General features: G+C 38.6%; 1 protein-coding gene across 7 annotated transcripts; it reads right to left on the bottom strand.

The window, feature by feature from the left end:
- Positions 1-6,048: 6,048 nt before the first annotated feature.
- LOC135739345 (uncharacterized) lies at positions 6,049-15,866 on the bottom strand. 7 transcript variants are annotated; one of them, XM_073812740.1, is made up of 7 exons: positions 15,110-15,414; positions 14,914-14,963; positions 14,468-14,529; positions 9,997-10,990; positions 9,597-9,764; positions 8,824-8,919; positions 6,572-7,072 (listed from the first exon to the last, which is right to left on the bottom strand). In XM_073812740.1, the coding sequence occupies exons 4-7, from the start codon at positions 10,963-10,965 to the stop codon at positions 6,755-6,757; spliced, it is 1,551 nt and encodes a 516-aa protein (XP_073668841.1). In that variant the 5' UTR covers positions 10,966-10,990; positions 14,468-14,529; positions 14,914-14,963; positions 15,110-15,414; the 3' UTR covers positions 6,572-6,754. The 7 variants fall into 7 exon arrangements, 6 of the variants coding, with proteins under 6 accessions (XP_073668841.1, XP_073668840.1, XP_073668842.1 ...); XM_073812739.1 differs by having other exon boundaries at positions 9,997-10,975; positions 14,914-15,414; XR_012335499.1 differs by lacking the exons at positions 14,468-14,529; positions 14,914-14,963; positions 15,110-15,414 and adding an exon at positions 6,049-6,124 and having other exon boundaries at positions 6,584-7,072; positions 9,997-11,456.
- Positions 15,867-16,187: the final 321 nt, after the last annotated feature.

The following is a 16,187-nucleotide window of genomic DNA, read 5'->3' as shown; positions in this document are numbered from 1 at the left end:
GTGGAATAATTATCGCGTGTGAGCCGCGTGAAATATTTAGCACTGAATGAAAAAATACTTGCAAAAATAAAGTGATGCAGTCTTTTTAAAATTAGGGTGGGTTTTGATATGAGGTGTATTTGTAATACTATGCATTACATGGCTTTAGGGGTAATTTATTAGTGATGAGGATTCTGTTTATCCTGATAGAAGAGACAGATTGAGAAGTGTGAAGACTTGTGTTCATCGAGTCTGTTGAAGGCCTTGGTTGGCCCTCATTACTGTAAAGTCAGGGTCCATCAGCTCTGTCTTCACAATATTGTATGATCATGGTGTGAGTGGGATCTCACCAGTGGCAATGAAGTGTTGTAAGGTAAACAACTTCTGTAAGAATGCCTCTATGACAAAGAGGTCCTGCAACATGAAACAAGCATATATCTCAAGTGCACTCTTTATGGCTTCTTTGTCATAATTTCTCAAAGTCATGACTGTTTAAATACACTTGGCATCACATGGATGATTTAAGGTAAAGTGACACTTTTTCGCGCCAATTCACAATCATTTAAACCATGCAGCTATCATAGAGCCGACGCCAAAGGATCATGGCACTATTTCAGCACTGCCCCTGCTACACGAGCGAGGACGTGATACTCAGCGTGCGGATCCTAGGCGTCTTTAAAAACGAATACGTTTGCAATGTATGACATTGATGAAAAAGAGAATTAAACTTGTCATGCAATATATCATTGAAAAAAAGAAAGGGTGAAAGGGTTTAATGTTAGATGTCTGAATCATATCATTCCTACCTGTATTGCGGGTTCTCCAAAAGAGCTTGCGTTGCTTCAAGCATTCAGAATAAAACATCCATTTTCAGTTTTGTGCACAAACATATATGAGAAATATTAATATTCCATCGGATTTAGTATCAAATAATACTCAATATATATAGTTTTTCAATAATCATGCAGTCAGGGTAGTTTCTGTCTAGTAACGTCTGAAGGCAATTAAACACGCTTGGACGTAAAGGCTGCCATCTAGTGGTAAAGGTGTATTGCAATTTTTATATTTACATAGGGTTCAATTGGATATTTTAAAATGAAAATAACATAATATAGACATGTTACTACAATGTTTTTTTTATCTTGGGCATCCTCACATTGGAGTCCCAAGTTCATGTACAAAGTTTGGTTTCAATATGTGAAAGAGTTCCTGAGATATGAACTACTTCCTGTTTGGCGACTACGCCATGGGTATCTTTTGGGCTGTGATGGGCAAACGCTTCCGAAAATCAAAAAACCTTCTAGTAACTTTTGTGAGGCTTGGTCCAAGGATTGTGTACGTCCAGTTTCTTGAAGTTCTGACAACATTTGTGACCTGTGAATCTTTTTAAAGGTTTTCTGTTCAATCCAATATGGCAGAAGAGCAACATGGATTTGTGACATCATGTTTAAGCAACTTAGACTGGCACTGCCCGAACATTTTAAAGTTTGAACGTGCTTTTGCAAGCACCCTTAAATATGCACTTTTAAACAACAACTTCTCGTCTTGCACTAGCCATGTGATGCACCAGCACGACTTTATGTATTTGCGTAAGAACGTCAAAAGGTCACACGTCACATGTGAAACGTACACTTGCGGACCATTTTAAAACAATAAACTGACACAAAGATATTAATGAGTATTATTCCACATACAACAATGTCTGAACGGTCCTCTTTCTCCACACTTGTAAACACAGTGGTGGTAGTTTCGCATACATCATACGTGACCTTTCGACATGATTACATAATATGTGAGGTCGCGCTGACGTATCACACAGCTATCAGGAGTATTTCCTTAATAAGTCAGAATGCATGAAATACCATTAGATCCCCTTTAAAAGAGCCATTTTTTACTACAAAGAACTTTTCATGAAACAAAAACGTTCTTCTGATGTTAAAGGTTTATTCATTTTTTTAAGAGTCATCAACCATTAAAGCAAAAGAAGCAAATCTTTAGATCTCATGTTCTACATGACACTTTACATTTGCCCTGTAACTATAATAATTTATATTACAGTAGAAATGTTTAATAAACAATGTGTGCGAGTAGATGTGTATTTATTTGTGTATATTTGTGTTGTATAAGGGAGGGAGGAATGATTCACGCTCATTCTTAGAAAAAAACATTAACTGTATCTTCACAAAGATTCCTCATATTAATTCAATAGAGGTTTCTCAATTACTCAATTTACTGCAATTGCAGGCTTTGACTGAGGATGTGTATACATCTCTTTCCATGTACTATGCAAAAGTACGTTTGCATACTTTTGTTTGCTGTTTCGGTATGTTGAGTGCATGTGTGTGCGTGTGTGTGCGTGTGTGTGTGTGTGTGTGTGTGTGTGTGTGTGTGTGTGTGTGTGTGTGCGCGCGCGCGCGGCCGTTCTGTATACACAGAAATCCAGTTTTTAATTGACTCTCAATTAAATTTAGATTTATTTGGCATTCTCTGAACATATTTACCTCTCTCAGTCTTTCCCTCTCATCTTGGCACAGTGTCCGGGAGCCGAGCCACTAAAGAAGGTGTGATCTGCTCCCATAAATTCCCTGCCACCTGATAAATGCCTGGTTCATTTACATTGCACTGGCTGAAACAACATGCACTAATGTATATTTAGCCCCAAGCAAAACTGCTTCCTATAAAGCGTGGAAGAGAGCAGTCTGAAACTCAACTAATGTCAGAAGTGAGATACAGACATGTATCGGGTAAAGCAAGTTTTTATTATGCAGGCCTGTTGGTTTTTGAATACCTCTGTGTTTTAAAATAGAGCGTGTTAATTTAAGGAGTGCATTCTGAAGTTGTTCCAAAAAACACAATTTTTTGACTGAGATAACTTTCTTCCTGCTGTAACACAGTGAGGTATTTATTCTTGTGTTGTTTTTCAAACCATTGCCTCTGATAATATTTGCAAAATGGGGATGATGTCATCATAGGCTATCTGCCGAGTTTCACATCAATGAAGAAATGTATGAAGTTAAAGGTCATAGTTTTGAAGTGTGACAGAACAGCCTGGTCTCACTGCTAATACGCAGTATTAATACATAACTTTCAAAAACACAAAGCTTACTTTTTGTATTTTAAATAGATTCTGAAGCGTACACTGTAGACGTATATGCAACAGTTAATCATAGCATTATTATGTTTTTACAGCTTTCTTTCAAATATCATACCTTGCAGAAGTATGCCGAAATGTGCACACACTTTCCACCAGGCCAAAATGCTTCAAATCAAGAGTACAATATGATTTAATTTTAAAACCACCCTACTCACAGTGCATTACCCTGCTGAAAAAAACAGCATAACAGCAAGACCAGCATATGTTGTGTTTTGGTGCTGGTTTGCTAGTGAACACCAGCTAAACCAGCATCAGCACCAGCATTCGCACCAGCTAAACCAGCACCAAAAAAGCATTAGCACCAGCTAAACCAGCAACAAACCAGCATTAGCACCAGCATACCATGCTGGTCATACCAGCAAAACCAGCATATGTTGTGTTTTGGTGCTGGTATGCTAGTGACCACCAGCTAAACCAGCATAGACCAGCATAATACCCATGCTGGTTCGATGCTGGTTTTTTCAGCAGGGTAAACAGGTCAAAGATGAATGAGACAAGTTTAAATACTGCTATATAACATGGTGATGTACGAAGTTATTTAGCATAGCTATAATGCTATGATATCAGGAGAATGGAGATCTCAGCTGGTGTTTAGAGAAGAAGACATGACTAGCATTTAAAAACACCTGTGGGTTTAGCCAAAGACATAACACAACAGTCCGTCGAAACAAGAGCCAGAGAAGCTCTCTCACACATTTTAAACACATTTATTAACTCCCAGCTCTGTCATACAGCTGTCAATCGCTCTAAGAGAGACAACAGCCTCAGGAAAATATCAAGGAAAAAGTCATACGCATACACATACAGACAGATCCAGACTTTTGATTTACAAACTCTACTCCTTTTCATTGCTACTTATTTTAGTCAGGAACTGACCACTTAGGGGCTGCTTACACAAAAATTATTTCAACCCAAAATCAAAAAACAAAACGTTTTAAAGTGCATGTTTTTGAAAACGATGGCGTTATTGTTATGACAAAATTGCAATTATGTGCAAACGGTGACGTCATGTGCATTTGTATTATGTGTTCAGTCTACAGGCATGTGCAAGTTTATTAACACTTCTCCAACAAAGTTTACAAAATTTTGCCACTTTATAGTTTCAGCAGCAAAAACATAAACAAACAGCTTTTGTGGGTATCAGAGGCGGTCTTAACATAGAGGCATAGGTAGGCGGCTGCTTGGGGCCCCCTACCAGCACTCATATTAGGGGGTCCCCCAACCAACCTTATAAATAAATAAATAAATAAACAAAACCCTTATCATCATGAACACTTCAAAAGCATTATAAATTGTATTAATATTCTTAAGAAATACGTTGAAACTTTAAAATAGTACGTAAAATGTCCAGTTCATGTTTATCTGTCACTACACACATACACCCACTTCTTTCACAATTAAATGGACTAGTCCGTAACGGTGCCCCTCTGCGCGGAGTGAAAGATAAACACAGAGTGACAGGAGGACTGAGCAAGTACACAAACAGAGACGAATCAAGACAAATATAAACGCGTAAATTGGGCTTTGGTGAGTCAAAAAAGGATTTTGTGGTGAAGTAAATAACGTTACTACACTGTAAAACCTAATAAGTTCACAGAACTCAAAAATTGTTTTGTAACAGATTACACAAAAATATTTTAGTGATGTTTTTAAATGTTTTAAGTTTATATAAAACAAAAATTACATTTTCAGTTGCCTTAAATTATTTCAACGTTATCTTATAAATATTGATATTTCTCAACTTATAATTAGGGAGTAATTCACTCAAAATTTTAAATATTTTTCAACTCATATTATGTGGAAAATACACTCAAAATTTTAAATATTCTTCAACTCATATTATGTGGAAAATACACTCAAATTTTTTAATATTCTTCAACTCATATTATGTGGAAAATACACTCAAAAGTTTAAATATTCTTCAACTCATATTATGTGGAAATACACTCAAAATTTTAAATATTTCTCAACTCATATAATGTGTGAAAAACACTCAAAAATTTTTAATATTCTCAACTTAATGTGGGACATGCACTCAAAATTAATTCTTAACTGAAATACTGATGTCGGACCACTACACAGTTATAATCAGCTAGCAATGTTAGAAAACACAAAAGTGACACCACAGTAACAATTTAACAACTGTTTTTATTAAACACAATGTGCTTTTTAAAAAGGCACGAATCAAAATGGATCAGTTAAAACAAAGTGCTTGTGACAAAACGACTCTATTAAAACAAAATGTGTTTTAAAGTACATTAAGTGCTATAATTTCCATTTCTGATAGTGGTCATTGCTACAGAGGGTAGATTCAGTATTTTTGGTAAAAAATAGGATTAAAACTCAAAGGATTCATGATAAAATTCTATAAGATTTTAAGTATAATCTATCCTCAACAACGACAACTATTAGAATGTGGAGCCATTTAACACGTCTTGATTCTAATGTATCTTAAAGGCTGCAACTCACTTTTTTAAAATAAAACATTCAAATAAAGTGCAAATAAATCTGAAGTAGAACAGGCAAAGTGTCACATTTTAAATCTGAGGTAGAACAGACAAAGTGTCACATTTTAAATCTGAGGTAGAACAGACAAAGTGTCACATTTTAAATCTGAGGTAGAACAGGCAAAGTGTCACACCTTAAATCTGAGGTAGAACAGGCAAAGTGTCACGCCTTAAATCTGAGGTAGAACAGGCAAAGTGTCACACCCTAAATCGGAGGTAGAACAGGCAAAGTGTCACACCTTAAATCTGAGGTAGAACAGGCAAAGTGTCACACCTTAAATCTGAGGTAGAACAGGCAAAGTGTCACACCTTAAATCTGAGGTAGAACAGGCAAAGTGTCACACCTTAAATCTGAGGTAGAACAGGCAAAGTGTCACACCCTAAATCGGAGGTAGAACAGGCAAAGTGTCACACCTTAAATCTGAGGTAGAACAGGCAAAGTGTCACACCTTAAATCTGAGGTAGAACAGGCAAAGTGTCACACCTTAAATCTGAAGTAGAACAGGCAAAGTGTCACATTTTAAATCTGAGGTAGAACAGACAAAGTGTCACATTTTAAATCTGAGGTAGAACAGACAAAGTGTCACATTTTAAATCTGAGGTAGAACAGGCAAAGTGTCACACCTTAAATCTGAGGTAGAACAGGCAAAGTGTCACGCCTTAAATCTGAGGTAGAACAGGCAAAGTGTCACACCCTAAATCGGAGGTAGAACAGGCAAAGTGTCACACCTTAAATCTGAGGTAGAACAGGCAAAGTGTCACACCTTAAATCTGAGGTAGAACAGGCAAAGTGTCACACCCTAAATCGGAGGTAGAACAGGCAAAGTGTCACACCTTAAATCTGAGGTAGAACAGGCAAAGTGTCACACCTTAAATCTGAGGTAGAACAGACAAACAGTGTCACACCTTAAATCTGAGGTAGAACAGACAAACAGTGTCACACCTTAAATCTGAGGTAGAACAGGCAAACAGTGTCACACCTTAAATCTGAGGTAGAACAGACAAACAGTGTCACACCTTAAATCTGAGGTAGAAGAGGCGGAAATGGATCGAAAGAAATGGAAAAAAAAACATCCTCAATACCCATCTCAACAAATAATCCATTCGGAGTAATTCACTCATTGAACAAATCATTTTTCAGCGTCAGTAGACGCCCTTTTAGTGGTTTGTTGTCCTCAAGACACATGACAACCTTTTGGACAAATGTGAATGTAAGCTCAAGGTTTTTTGGGTACTGTAGGTCTAGTGCATAGATGTACCCAAAGAGCAGGAGAAATGAGTCAGCCAGATTTGTGGGACCACTCACAAGTATTTCATCCTCCACGACAATACTGATACTCTCAGGGCTGAAGAGGGCTGCATCAGTAGGGTCATCCGTGACAACTGTCAGGAGAGCCACTGGAGTGTCAGTGAGGTCTGGACCATCTGCTGACTATAACACACAAATAAGACAAGAATGAGTTCAGCCCTTCAAGGATACAAATCATGCTAATGATGTCTAGAGATTACTGTCACTTAGCACTTAGACTGCAACTAACTTACACGTTTAAACTATTTTCTTTTCATATGCTTATATCTTATGTTAGTTTCACACCTATCTGTTGGCCTACTTTTGTTAAGTGGAATGCTTTATACTTACCTTTTCATTTATGTAATTTCTACATGCCAGTTTGAAGAATAACAACTCAAATAAACTTCATAAACAGGTTCTGGAGGGTATTCCAGAAAGGAGGTTCAACAAACTCTGAGCCTAACCCTGAACTCGGAGTTGACTTAACGTGTGAAATGAAATTGAGCTCCTGCCTGAAGACTAGTAAAAAGCAATCATCAATGGAGCTCCAATAGAGGGTATGCATTGACGTCACTTTTCCACGTGACCAAGCGACAGCTCGTCCGGTTGAGTAACAAATGATTCAACAAAGTGGCTGGTTTTCATTGCGGCTGCTGCGAAAAACGCCAGTAAAACTGACTATTATCAGCTTAAAGCAACACTATGTAGTTTCCATGTAAAAATGACTAACAGCTCCCCCATGTGGTTGAAAAGTGCAACAGTGCCTGGTATCAGACACTCTTTTGCAGGCAGGGGGAGGGGCCGGGCTGTGTTTCCTACCCTCCACCGCCACTTTCAGAGTGTGCTTGTAGCAGCCAGGAGGCTGCTCAGGTTGCAGCAACAGTACAATTTGTCCAGTTAAAAGTTGTTCTATCACTGAAATAATTTTAGAGACATTATTTAAAGTTAAAAAAACTACATAGTGTTGCTTTAAATTGAATTAACTCTGTCTTTTTAAATAAATTTTAATATGCAATATTAAAAATACACAGTATGATTATATGCTTAAGAATGTAGTGAAGTAACATCTTTCCCATACAAACATCCTAATAAAGCACAGATACTTGGAAAGTGCAACTAATGTAACTAAGTATTGTCCACCTCTGCTATCAAGTCCAACTAAATTCAATTTAAGCTGACAATAGTCATTTTTACTGGTGTTTCTCGCAGCAGCCGCCGCAATGAAAACCAGCCATTTTGTTGAATTTGCGAGACCTCATGGGTCCTCGTCACTTCAGCACGCAGCCGCTCTGCAACAAATACGGAACCGATGGGTATTGGAGGACGGCGGGGTGTGGAGCCGTAATGCAGCGGAGCCGATCTGCAGCTGCTCCGCAGTAAGTGGAAATCCAGGGTTAGTACAGTCTATCACACAACAGCTTTTTCCCATTTCGACGCGTTTTCGGCGATGTCACGCTGTACTCAAATGCTGCTGCTCTGTCTTTTGCCACTCAATGGGCGTAACCGCAGTCCCTCTCACTGACGGTGACGTCATGTGCATACCCTCTATACTGTGATTCACCATGGCAACAGGAGAAAACAGGAAGCAAACATTTTCTGGCTGCGGGCGTAATAAAAATCACTAACACAGATAAGCCACTAAGTTTTAAATGCAGTTGTCTTTTCATTTTGAATTTAACATCACTTTCTTTTATATAAGCTTTTAAGGAAGAAAATGAAATATAAGAACAGTCTCACGAGTTTCCCTCATCTCAGTGTTTACTCTGAGTTTTCACATAACCCGCTTTCTGGAACACCCCCCTGGTTCTCATAGAGTCTGTTAAGTGATGTCATATGTTTAAGCTGACTGAATAGCTAGGCAAAGGGATTGGTAGTGAGGCCAGTACACTTACATTACAGATCCTGAAGAACTTGAAGGCATCTTCACGTAGGTACACAGGAAGTGCACGAAGGACGAGGGCCCGTCTCATATTTACATCACGCTGTTCCTAGATGGAGAAAAAATATCCATTACAATAGTAATTACACAAACGCAGAGCAAACACTTAATAAAATCTAAGTGTTAAATAACTCCATATGTTGATGGTGGTCATTGCTTTAGATCAGGGATGGGCAACTTCGGTCCTGGAGGGCCGGTGTCCTGCAGAGTTTAGCTCCAACCTTAATTAAACACACCTGAAGCAGCCAATTAAGGTCTTACTAGGCATACTAGAAACTTTTAGGCAGGTGTGCTGAGGCAAGTTGGAGCTAAACTCTGCAGGACACCGGCCCTCCAGGACTGAAGTTGCCCATCCCTGCTTTAGATGGTAGATTCAGTATTTTGGGTCACCATTTCTTCAGTAAAACATTTTCATATGAATAACTTTCTGTTGTAAATACTTTAATAACTCACAAAGGAAAAACACTTAAAACTGTTAATCAAATTTACGAAAACAGTAGTTATTTGGACTTCTTCAAATTGAAGCTGCTAAAGTATCTTTTTTGGGTACCTCTTTTAAATGCATCTTGTCAAGACACTGATCTCTGATGAGACAACTTTGTGTTCATGGCATAGTCATTTAACCTTGGGCCACATTCGAGGCAATTCAGACTATGGCTTCTTACAGTTCTCTACAAACAATCTGTTAATAATCTGTTTCTGAATCATGCAAAGTTAAAAATTCACCTGAAGGTCATAAATCCTCATGAGCTTGGCTAGCTCCTCCGCTATCTTGCCAGTCTTGATGGCCTTGTCTCTGAACAAGGTGATTAGTTTAGGCGTGTGTCTGTCCAGCTCCTTGTAGAATTGATTGCGCAGGTTAACATTGTTAATTCGGTGGAACTCTGCAAACACCTGTTACATGGACAAAATAACACAAAAATGTACAAAGATGAATTAGGAACAGAATTGTGAATGTATTTTAAGAAGTTTTCAGTTGACGGGTAGCAAAACCAAGGGCAATTCTATTAGGGATGAGTCAGAACCAAGGTCAAAATAGAAAGTTAATTGGCATTCTTTAAAGGAAATTGCTCTCAACAAGGAGAACAATAAAATAATGATAAAGATTTTTAATTATTTATTTTACCTGTGATTCCTGAAGTAGGGCTGGCCATCTGTCCACAATGTCTCTCACTCGTGGAGCTACAAGAGATCCAACAATTTCTTGGCGACGAAGGGCATAGGTTGTGTTCATGAGCTTGCCTATGACTAATTGGTTTCTCTCAGTCTTTTCAACTTCATGTATGATTTCTTCTCTCATTGTTTCAAGAGTGGCTGAAGTTTGATCCTTCGGTAGGTTGATGATGTAGTTGACCTCAGCTTTTCGAGCTTTCTTTATATTTTGATGGGGGTGATCATTGTCTGGGTTGTTTCGGCTCCGCCTCCCTGTGTTGATGGCTACTTCTGCAACCCCAGCTTTGGCCAGATTGTTACGGTAAGACGCAACCTTGTACCCTATGTGACGTTTCCATCCCAACTCCCCGTCTTCACCAGCTGTCATTCTGAGACATGGATGAGCTGTAATCAAAGCTTGAGCAGCCATTGCCAATTCCTTTTCGTGTGGGTATGGTTTAAAACTATAGATCGTTTCTGCCATTTTTTTAAGGATTTCACTCTTCTGTGACCTCTTTAACTTTAGCAATTTTCCTGATTCTTCATGAACACGATTTCCTTCTTCTAGTATATGCTCCATTTCATAACCAAAACTAGGAACAACAAAGTGATCAGGCCAACTCTTCTGGCGGTGTAACGCAGGTGCATGTGGGAGTATGTCGGTGTCAGAAGATGCAGTAGATGAAGTGTCACCTTCAGGTCTGACGACTCTCAATGTGCCCTTCTCTGGTAACTCCTGGATGTCCACAAGAAGGCAAAGATCACCATCAAAGTCCGGATCCTCATAGTGCAGGCTAAAGTCCCCATCCAGTCTTGGCTTGAACCTCTCTTGCATTATTTCTTTCAGCTCCTCCACTGACTTTGGTCGCTCAAGTAGAGTAAGTTTCAGGGCGGTGTCTCGTGTAACATACACACGCAGCACATGCTTCTGGGCAGCAGCCATCTTTTGGTTTCTAAAAGACAAAAACCTGTTAATTTTCATTAAAATTGGAGGTGACACATACTATATATACACATCCACATACCCACTGGTCCAGACAAACACTGGAACACCACTTGAAAGATGGGATGTATGGAAGGCCAGCTGTTGTAGTGGGGCAGTTTATTCATGGACCCATTGGTCCGCACAACTCCAAGAGATATTGTTTTACGAGTGTGAATGTGTTCATCTTAGGGCTGCACGATAAATTGCACGCGATCGTCACGCGCATCTCGTCAGTAAAGCCTGCTCCTTGATTAGTAGTATATCCCCATCAGCTGCTTTAAGATGGAGCGGCATTTAATACACAGAGCCGTAGTTCACTGACAAGCTGGGAAATATCGCATTCATAATCCCGTATGAATCGCCTGCCATTATGAATGTGATATTTTCCCACTTGTAAGTAAACTATGGCTCGGTGTAGTAAATGCTACACAAGTAGCTGATAGCGATTTATTACTAAACAAGGAACCGACTCTACTGATGAGATGCGAGTGACAATCACGTGCAATGTATCGTGCAGTCCTAGTTTATCTGTTTACCTGCTGCAACAAATCTTCAGTTTAATAAGATGAAACGTTTGGGTGTCAAGAGCAATCTACCATCTATGTTGTAAGCGCAGAGAGGCGTTTTGTCATTTAGCTCTGATGGGGTGTGAACAGCCAGATTGTTTGGGAAAAGTTCGTAAGATCTCAGGTGTTCAATGTAGTGTGATTTGTGCTCTTGACAAAGAAAGAAAACACTACTGTTAACCAAGAGAACCTGTTCAATTCTACAGAAATTAGGCAGTCCCCCCTCTTTTCCCACAGACAAAAACATTCCTACATCATAATCGGTTCCATCAATGCACACCTTTGACATGCTGTAAATAACATTGCTTGCTGTTATTTGTTCAATGTATGTCTTGGCAACATTTGGAAGCATTGATACCAGTACAGAAGAGACATTTGATGTCTGCTGGTGAGGTTTGAAGAATCCTGAGGCACTGAGATGGTATGCTACCATGTATTGATGCCTGTCTGCAAGTGTTTTTAACACATTTTTGAAGTTTTGTGTGTCGTGTACAACTCTCTTGAAAAAACGGTGTTTACCCTCAAACCTCATTGTCCACAAGTGTACAAGTGGCCCAAAACGGCGTACAAGGTCAGGGTAGTGTTCAATGTAGTGATGCTTAGGACGGAGTTTGAAATCTGGAAAGGCTTCTTTCAGCATCTCTCTATGATCCTGTATCTTAGACTGCAAATACTGGATGGACTCCTCTGTGAATTCTGAGCACAGCGATAACTCTACTACCTCTTTTAAGTCCATAAGCACAGTCCAGGCTCCATCCTCTTCAGGAACTGCATTCCCAATAATCAAAGGGAGCAGTCTTAGCAATGTGGCATTTTCATGGCCATTACCACCAATGCTTTTCTTTACAGCAAAGGTCTGTGGTATTTTATGAGGTTTGTCAACCTTGTCTGTGTGCTGGTATGGAAACGATATAATTCTCTCGTTCAAATATTCAAGGGTGAAGTATTTGCGACGGATCATCTCTCCGATACACAGGGCGAGCTCCACGGGCACAATGCCCTCAAAAAGATCGTGGAGGGCATCAGGTGGAAAGCCAGTTACGGTATGAAAATGCTCTAGATGCTGGCTCAGGACACAATCTGCCTGAACACCATTCTGACTCTGACTATCCCCATGCATTACTGCATACACATCACTATTATGACTGTCTTTTGTCCTAATACTGAATTCACCACTTGCAACTTCATGAGTCTGAAGTTTAGCTTGTGTTGCTGTGCAGAATCTGCAAAAATATTCTGCTCTAAAAGACTTTGAAAAGCCTGCCAAATCATGACCTGCAAGATTGTCAGACACTACACACATGACAGTTCCTTGAACTACCTTACCAATAGACTCAATGAATACCCCATCTTGTTCAAGGGTACGGAGGTCTCTCAACAAAGGACCAAGTGCTTTTTCATAGCCAAATGTCTGTATGTCAGCCACTTTACATAAAGCTGCAAGCTGAATTACATGAAGGGCCGATCGGTATTTACTTGGAAGATCAGCAAACGTCCAGTAAACTGAACAGATTTTGTGTATTTTGCGTGATGTGCCAAGTGGATTGGCTATTTCCAAATCATCAATGTACAAAATAAGTGTTATCTTTAACTGATCTGAAGACAAGAATGTGTTCTCTTTGAAGTACAAACCATCTTGGTGGCTTACATAATGACTGTTTTGTGCCACCTTTGTTTCTTTAATTTTGTCCAGAATATCTGTATGACTGAAGATTTTTTGTATCATCTCAAGAATGGGAACATGCACTGCTGTGTGTCCTGGATGTAGCTGATACTGTACAGGCTTTACCACAGGGTAATTATTTTCAATGAAGGTTTTCCTTCTCTTGGTTGAGGATAACTGCTTCCCCTTTGCTGTGGCACTGACAATAACATTGCTGTCCATAACAGTACTGACAACCTCATTTAGAAGGGTTTCACTGACAGTGATGCCATGACTCTGAAAGAGCTCACTTATGTCATGTTTGAGTATTGGTTGGGACAAGGAAAATAATTGAGTCAAATGTTCCACTATTTCCTGAGATGCCATGTCAGATACATGAAGAATAGAATGCATCTTTAAGAATAATGATGCCAAGTTTTGGTTCAACTGGGCTCTTAAAGTGTCTGTGTCACACTGACTGTTTACATCGTCAAAATCAAATGTGTCCGCAGACCCTGCACTGTGACTTTCAGCAGGTTCCCCAAGACTTTCTGCTGCAGCTACAACTGGGGCACTATCATTGTCTGCCAATACAACACATTCACCAAAGTCAGAATCACCACCATGTCTTCTACTTTTATGTGCATTAAACGCTGAGTAGCTATTTGTTTTGTAATTGCAGTTCTTAAATGGGCATGCTACCATCTCATGACTTCGTAAATGTCTTCTTAAATGACCAAAAAGAATTTCCTCAGAAAAGGGCTGTTTTACGTTACACAAAGGACATGTAAAAGAACTGCATGCTCCTTCAATTGAATCTACTCTACATGATTCATTATGACATCTTGACAGGTGAGCTTTCATCGCTTCAAAAGATGGAAAAGTACAAATGCAACTGTCATAGAGACATGGCAGGGGGGACACTCTTGAATATTGGCTATGAAGTACAGTATAGTGCCAAAATAATTGTCCCCGGGTATTTGAAGTTGCAGAACACAACTTGCACTTCCACTCCATTAGGCCAACTTCAGCCTGCAATGTAAATATTTTCAATTAAAGTCTAAACCATTTCGGAACTGATTAGCAATTTTGGCAAAAAAAGTTAGAATGTGTTATAAAATTTTGATTGGGGGGGGGGGGGTAATGCCAATCAGTTGACAACACATCAGTAAATTGATTAAGTCTGTTCTGCTGCAGAAACCTAAACAATGTGAAAAATTTCGGGGCGAAAATCTTCATTTACAAAACTCACCTGTTGGCACCTGTCTGATGGTGAAACAATGACTCTCTGTAGGACTCGTTGTAGTCCAATATCTGTACACAACATGCACGCAAAGATGATTTGTTAATGTTTAAAAACATTTTAAAATAAAACATAATAATAAATTAAATTTAAAAAGTTAATATACAGATAAAAAGTTTTCAAACCTATCAAAAACATTAATTGTACACTAATTATAGTAAAAATTATAATGTTAGTAAAAATTAAAACATTAAAAGTTGAGCAAGTTAGTTATTAACAAGCAAAGCATCAACGTTGTGTGCTTATAGATCTGTTTTTTCTAGTGTTGTTGTTTTAACAAAGTATTAAAAAAGGGTTCAAGTGAAAACATTTAAATTATAGCAAAAGAACAACTGTGGAAACACGTAAAATAAAACAAACTCTTAATAACACTATTTCACACTAATACATCCTACCTGAACTGGTAAAATTGTTTCGAGATGATCTCAAGCCTACACACTTACGCCTACAAAGAAATAAAAACACATGCCTGGTTAGCATCATGATAACAAACTCACATGTTGTTTATTATTGTTCGTTTCAAGATAGCACACACATACAGACAGACAGCTCGACAACGTAAAATATTGACGGTGTAACGCGGACACTTACTGAAATAAATATACTCAAAGTAACCACATGCATTAACGGCGAACAGCGAAAACAACAACCGGGAAGATGGTATAACTTTATGCTTTCGTTATCTCTATGCCTCACAAAGTTCAAACTAACCTCCACCGTTAATGTCCCGGGGATACATGCATTATGGGAAATGTAGTTCAAAACTTCTAACGTTGCGATTACTTGGATTTGTAAACTATTTACAACAAATATTCAGAATGCACATTGAACAAATGTATTTCTAGTTTAAAAATAAAAGACTATTTATCGATATTCAATAAGTAAAAACCGTTAAGAGTTACTTACCAAATCAGGGCTGATGATAATAAGACGACGCTTAAGAAAACGAGGGCAATCAGACTTATGAAAATAACTGAGGTAGTTGTGTTTTGAAGCGGGGGGGTAAAATTGGACATTACAAACAAAATAAAACAAATTAAACTGTGTTCCCATCCACACGTGCTGGCAAAAACTTTCCCGCATCAGGGCAAATTCAAGATGGCTGACTCCACATTCCTGAGGGAGAGATAAGACCCACCCACCAGAACGTCATGACGTCAATAACGTCATGACACTACTGTTTGGTTCATAAACTTTTTGAGTGTTCCACAGAAATTAGCAATAAAATATTGAGCCCTACTCAATTAAAGTGGCATAAATCTCAAAAGAGCTCAATATTTTATAGTGTGGTCAACTGCATAACGACATTTGACTGCTATGACCTTATTAGTTATGAGCTAGTACAACTGTTAGGGATTACAGTGTACAGAAAAAACTAATTTAACCCTTATGTTATGTTGGGGATGTTTTTGTCCACTATAGGCTGCTGTTAAGTTTTAACTTGGCCACAAAGTTCTCTGTGTTTCAGCAAATGAAATGATTTTTGGTGACAAATCTTATTTTGACACATATTTTGGGAAAATGCTTTTAAAATTTTTCAAAAACTCAAAAATACACTGTTGGGCAAATTCACAACCCTTTCGTTATGTTCGTAAAGAAAACATCCACAAAATTAAACTGCTGTAAAATCTGATAAATATTTGGTTTCAATTTTTTTGCATAAATCTGT

Source organism: Paramisgurnus dabryanus, chromosome 19 (genome assembly GCF_030506205.2).
Source record: "Paramisgurnus dabryanus chromosome 19, PD_genome_1.1, whole genome shotgun sequence".
In the NCBI taxonomy this organism is placed as follows: domain Eukaryota; kingdom Metazoa; phylum Chordata; class Actinopteri; order Cypriniformes; family Cobitidae; genus Paramisgurnus; species Paramisgurnus dabryanus.
The sequence above is the reverse complement of the archived record's forward strand: the minus strand, read 5'-3'. Positions and strand labels throughout refer to the sequence as shown.